The sequence below is a fragment of the Gossypium hirsutum genome, chromosome D08, assembly GCF_007990345.1.
Source record: "Gossypium hirsutum isolate 1008001.06 chromosome D08, Gossypium_hirsutum_v2.1, whole genome shotgun sequence".
Lineage (NCBI taxonomy): Eukaryota > Viridiplantae > Streptophyta > Magnoliopsida > Malvales > Malvaceae > Gossypium > Gossypium hirsutum.
This window is the reverse complement of record NC_053444.1, coordinates 45,736,402-45,742,401: the sequence shown is the minus strand read 5'-3', so window position 1 is coordinate 45,742,401 and position 6,000 is coordinate 45,736,402. Positions and strand designations below refer to the sequence as shown.

The window sequence follows — 6,000 nt, the reverse complement described above, 5'->3', positions numbered from 1 at the left end:
TACCCAATTTGGCCAATTGTGTCATTGGGGGCCCTAATGTCTAATTGAGTGTTGTAGGTACTCGACGGTGACCCAAAATTGCGCAAAAACATCACTAAATAAAGGGGTATTATGACATCAAAGCATGGGAATCACGATACCTCCAACAGGCCCGAGATGAAAACCACCTACAATGGTATCGCAATATCCTCTTTGGGTATCGCGATACCCACCTGCCAAGGAGCACCCTATTTTAAGATTGTCAACAATGTCGCAATATCCTACCCTAAGTATCGATACCCACTTGCCAAGGAGCTCCCTATTTTAAAATTGTCAACAATGTTGCAATATCCTACCCTGAGTATCGCGATATCCATATCGTGAAGGGGACAAAAAATGACACCAGAGGTAATCTTTGTCCAACTAAAACATCAATCAAATAAGGCTTGTTCAAGGGCATTTTGGTCAATAAATGGGTCAAATTTTGCTGCTAAAAACAACCAATTTTGACTAAGGAGAAAGGGACACAACTTGTAAGCTTAGGTTTAGCTTAGTTTCTCTTAGGTTTTCTTCTTCATTTTTAGGGTTTCTTATTTTTCATATTCCTTAACTATAGAGTTTATTTTTGTACAATTTTTCTTCTTATTCTTGTTGCTCTTTAAGTTAGCAAAGTTAGTTATCACTGTAGCTAGGGTTTATTTGCATTTTTAGTCCATTTCCTTTGCTTGTAATGACATTTTAGCCTTTAGCTTAATGTATTTTAGTTTCCTTTAGTTTCAATTGTTAAAAACTTTACCTTTTATATTTCTTGTTTTCCATTTTACTCTTGAATGCTCATCTTTACTTTACTTTTAAGTTTTCTAGATTAAAAATCCAAACTTTATATTTTTCTTAAACTTCATGTTAATGGTTGACATTTCCTTTTCTTTCATGTTTATTAGCTTAGTTTTTAGTATGGGTAACTAAACTCTAAAGGGGTTGGTTACTGGAGATGTGGGTAAGCTAATATTTGGATGGGGGACTAAGTTGTAATAAATTGGACTAAATTGAATAAACCTAATAACTTAAGATCGACACCCTTAGGGAATATTTAGGAAAGTGAGACTGCGAGGTAATCTTGTTGAGCATCAATTCATTAGTCCTAGGTTAACCGGTGAGATCGAAAGATAAATTAGACTAATTTGTTTGATTTGGTAAAGTTGAGACTGAGAGGTAAAACGGAACCACTTTAAGAGTTTAAGTAATTTAGATCCCTAATTCGAAGATTAGTGAACCACATCGAAATCAATCAACCACAATTTGTTATTCATTGGTTAATTTAGTAACTTTGCATATTTTACAATTTTAGTCCTTGCGTTAATTAGTTGGTAAATTAGTATAATTACTCTTGATTTTATGGTTTGTCACACTATAGTGTTTAGCAATTAGTTAGTTAGACTCTTTATTTTACATGCTTGTAGCTAGAATTTGTTCAATTGCCGACTCTCTTGGATTCGATTCTCAGAGTACTCCGTATCTCGTTGTACAATTATATTACAACTGTCCTGTCATACTTGTAGACACCGTACATTAGTATGCATTCTAATTATTTGTTTGTTGTTTTAGTGTTGATTTATCTAGAGATCAATAATGACAATATTATATTTAACTTCTTTTTTTAAAAAAAAAACTTTGCTTTTTTTTCATTTGAAAAATATATATATATACTTACAATGATTTTTTTTTGTTCAACTATTTTTTATTTTTTAACTAGACAAAAAGAAAAAAGAAAAGAAAAAGTAGTTGAAAGATTTTAGGGGGAAATAACCAACAATAACGACGACCTTTCTCTATCAGTTGGTAACGACCTTTAATTATAGGAGAAACCAATTATGCAGCACCATGTAAAGGGTAAGGTTATTTTTTTCATTTTGAAAAACTCTATGTTTGACATGGTAAGCAAATAATGTGAGTTTCAATATCTTTATTCTATTGTCATCCTTAGGGTAACTAAGCCTGTAAAATTGTAGAGTTACTAGTATAAATTTGGCTCTAGTTTGGATCCACCATTTTTATCTATTTTGATTTTTTAACATCTTATCACAGACATCTTCGGAATTTTTTTTTTAAATAAAAAGCAAAGAAAGAAAATAGTTTTTTTTCTTTTTGGATCAAACACCTACGTAGTCGATAGACAAAGGCTTTTGCTCTCCCTCTCTCTCTCTCTCTCACATACACACACAATACACACTGACCTTCCATCAATGGCTTATTGGTTAGGTATTTTCTCTTTCAATTTTTTGTGCATGTATGACTTTTACTGTTTCCTGACATTTCCTTTGATTTGTTTAGTAATTTGGTTGGTGAGCAAGAAAAGAAGTCGAAAAGAATTAGAGAGAGAAAAAAAAAGAGACAATGTGTATTATGATTTTGTTAATTCATTTCATGGATCGATGAAACAGAAAAAGGAAAAAGAAAGAAAAAGAGGAAGCGAAAACCAGAAATCTTATCGAATTCATCTCCATTAGGTTTTTAGTTACATTTCTTTTCAGATTTTTTCTGTACTGTTTTGATATTTATAGAAATATTGTTGTTTGATTTCTATTTTCTTCTCCGATCAGAATATAGCTTAATACTGATATCTTATTGTTATATTATTATTAATTATGATTGTTTTTTGTTCTTGAATTTGAGTTCTGCATCTTGTTAAAGGAACATTGGTTGTGAGCTAGTAACAAGGAACCTTATTCAGTTATCAGTTAGATCCTATGAAGTGCTCACTCTATTGGCGAGGTTCTCTAGCAGTTGATTTGCATACACTTTTACCAAAAAAATTTCTCAAAAGATTCACTGAGGTTAGTTTGATATAATGTAATTTGAAGTAGAGTAGGTGTTTCTCTCAATGAGTATGAAAAACAATAGTAAAAAAAAGATAATAACAAGTTCTGCATTTTATGCTTTCTAGTTGATATTGTAGAATATATTATTAATAATTTGTGAGCCTAATATATCTAGGATTGACAATTGAATTGATTATTCAAGATTGAGAGTATAATTTTTCTGCAATGTGAATGTTTTATGTTTGAGTTTTAGATACATGGAATTATTGTTCTTTCTTCAGGTGAGTGAGGGGAGACTGTGTTCTGAGACTAAGATTGTTCGTCTGTTATAGCATTCGACTTGAAAGTGGAGAAACCGAGAAAAAAGACTACTATGGCTAATGATGAGGAGCTTATTGAGCTTAAATTTCGCATTTATGATGGGACAGATATAGCACACAATACTTACACATCATCTATGACTGTTGCAAATCTTAAGCAAAAGATTGTTGCTGAGTGGCCTCGAGGTTATTAATCTATTTATCTTTTAATGTTTCCTCCTCTTAACTTACTCTTTGTTGAACTCTATTATGGGAGTCCCATCTTAGGTGCTCGGTTTGATTGTCTTTATTAAGTTTATAAGTAACAATTCAATATTTTAAGCAAATGCTTAAAAGCACCTCAACGTTCAAGATTCAAGTCCTGATGTTAATATTCTTCTCTCTAAATTATAATATAAGTTTTGATTGTACCAAAAAATTTAGTATTTAAGTTTCTATATTGTCTATTCCTAATCTTATCATTGATAAGAATCAATTCTATGATCATTGTCTGCATGGTATGTTTAAAAGTTGATTGTCCATATATACTCATTTGAATGACATTGATTTAGCCACAATGTTAAAAGTTCCATGTTGCTAGCTCAAGGTTCAGGCTTCGAATTTTGATGTTAACATCACATTCCTCTTAAATTGTAATGTAAACTTTGATTGTACCCAAAAAAAATCAGTATTTTAGGTCTCTTCTTTGAGTTTATTTTTTATGTTGTCTGTTGTTAACTTTTCATTGATAAGAATCAATCCAGTAATGATCATAACCTGCATGGTATATTTAAAAGTTTGTTATTGCTCTATGCTAATTTTGAATGAAATTAATTTAGCCACAATGTTTATGCATCTAAACAAAATCAACCACAATTCTTCATTTTGATGATACCATTCAGCTTGAAGAAAATGACTAATGTTGGCCATTATATATGAACTCATGTATGCATGTGTCATGTTTATGAAAATTTATAATGATGGAATTGGAATTTTTATGTCTTGGATTATGCTCCTCCCCAGCAACAACTACCTGAGTTTGAGTTAATGGAGCCTTCATGTAATTTCAGAGAAAACAGTCACACCAAAGTCAATAAATGATCTGAAACTTATACATGCTGGTAAAGTTCTGGAAAACAACAAAACACTCGCTGATTTCAGGATAACATTTGATGAACTTCCTGTCGGTTTCATTATAATGCATGTGGTAGTGCAGCTAGCTACAACAAAAAAGAAAACAGGTTTGTCCAGCTCTCTTTCTTAGAAATTTTTTTGGTATTTGAGTTTGCTTAGAATTAAGATGCCTTTATTTTACTCCTCTTATACAAGAGATGCATTTAAATCCTTGTTGAATTCATGTCATGTAACTTTGTTTACAACCCTCCCCCAACCCCACCTTTTTCTTGCAACATGCTGGGGTATTTTAGTCATCACCCAGGCAAAAGGAGGGCTCTCCCTGCTTGAAAACCGTAAAGATATAAGCGAATGTAACATTGAAATTGTATTTCAACTCTCATAAAAATATATAACTTAATTTTGTCCCCTTAATTTTTTTTTTACTACGTCTAGCATTATTCAATTGAATTGGTACTCGATTAACTTGTGATAGTAAATCAATTAGGGACTTAATATATAATATAGATATATACACAAACACTTGTCTTTGTAGGTTATGTTTTTAACTTACTACTTGACACTGATCTTACTGCATAAGTTTCGTTTAGAGATGAATACATTTGACAGTTGAATCTCATATTTGAGTTTAACCTTTCTAGTTGGTTTGGATTCTACCAACTGCATAAATCAGTTATACTAACTTCTTCTTGTGCCTTCAAAAGGGGAAAAGTTGTATAAAAGAAGAAAAACAAATGATAGAGCTTACAAACCCCTAAACCCTATTTTCCAATAATAACATTTTTCATGCTTTTGGTTAGCTCACGATTCTTTTTATGTGCATTTTCGTTGGCTTATGATCTGATCTGTTTATCGAAGGATGGCCAAATGATCAAAACTTGTTACTTTTTTCCTTTCGTTTTGGGTGCATTGCAGAAAAGAGCAAGGAGGATGTGCAAAAGCTGAATTCGTGCGGGTGTGTTATTCTTTAATCTGGGAGCATGCACTTCCTAATTCTCAACTTGTCATAGCAAAAATATCTATTCTTTAAAAAGAATTACAACAAAATCCACTTAAATGTTAAGATATTATACGAAGGAATAGTTATTAAATATTTGAATATGTAAAAGTAAAATGAAGCACGAGCGGTGTCGTGTATATGCAGAAATGTTGCTCTCTATTAATTTTGATGTTGTATCTAGACCCGAGTATTGAGCATGAGTCACATGAGCCGTAAATAGTTTTAATTAATGTGATATGTGATTTCTTTTTATTTTTATTTCCGAGATTTCAATTAGCAACCTAATTATATATATATTGTAAAGACTGAGTTTTATTGTATTTATTAATTATAATAATACTTCTAAACTTTAAAAAATAGCTTTAATTAATATTTCATAGTCTATCAAACCTTCCAGCAATTTGTCAAATTATAATGAAATATGAAAAGATAAGTTAAATATGAGACAAATAAATAATCACTATAAAATTTATATAATACAAAATATCTCATAGCATATTTGTTTTGAGCGAAACACTCCTACTTTCATTATTGTATTAAACAAAAAAAATGTGATGGTAAAACGAATAAAAACATTTTAAATACAATTGGTGTTCAAAATCTCAAAGGTAATTTAATCAAATTGAATTTCATCGCATTGCTAATTTATGAATAAAAAGTGGTATTGAAAACCAAAATAAAATCTAATGAAATTTACCCTTCAAAAACAATTTTTGAATCAGCAAAGACGAATCAATTGATTCAACAATTTATAATAATTTATTTTGTC

At 30.8% G+C, this 6,000-nt stretch overlaps 1 protein-coding gene across 2 annotated transcripts; it reads left to right on the top strand.

Moving 5' to 3' along the window:
- The first annotated feature begins 2,005 nt into the window (after positions 1 to 2,005).
- On the top strand, positions 2,006 to 5,431 carry LOC107953334 (membrane-anchored ubiquitin-fold protein 6). 2 transcript variants are annotated; one of them, XM_041099305.1, is made up of 5 exons: positions 2,010 to 2,238; positions 2,671 to 2,813; positions 3,080 to 3,304; positions 4,168 to 4,338; positions 5,147 to 5,431. In XM_041099305.1, exons 3-5 carry the CDS (start codon positions 3,172 to 3,174, stop codon positions 5,200 to 5,202), a joined length of 360 nt encoding a protein of 119 aa, XP_040955239.1. In that variant the 5' UTR covers positions 2,010 to 2,238; positions 2,671 to 2,813; positions 3,080 to 3,171; the 3' UTR covers positions 5,203 to 5,431. The 2 variants fall into 2 exon arrangements, with proteins under 2 accessions (XP_040955240.1, XP_040955239.1); XM_041099306.1 differs by lacking the exon at positions 2,671 to 2,813 and having other exon boundaries at positions 2,006 to 2,238.
- The last annotated feature ends 569 nt before the right edge of the window (positions 5,432 to 6,000 follow it).

Coding starts and splice junctions, on each gene's coding strand:
- LOC107953334 (XM_041099306.1), top strand. CDS start 3,172: ATGGCTAATGATGAGGAGCTTATTGAGCTTAAATTTCGCATTTATGAT. Junction 3,305..4,167: donor TGTTGCTGAGTGGCCTCGAG/GTTATTAATCTA, acceptor ATGTAATTTCAG/AGAAAACAGTCACACCAAAG. Junction 4,339..5,146: donor TACAACAAAAAAGAAAACAG/GTTTGTCCAGCT, acceptor GGTGCATTGCAG/AAAAGAGCAAGGAGGATGTG.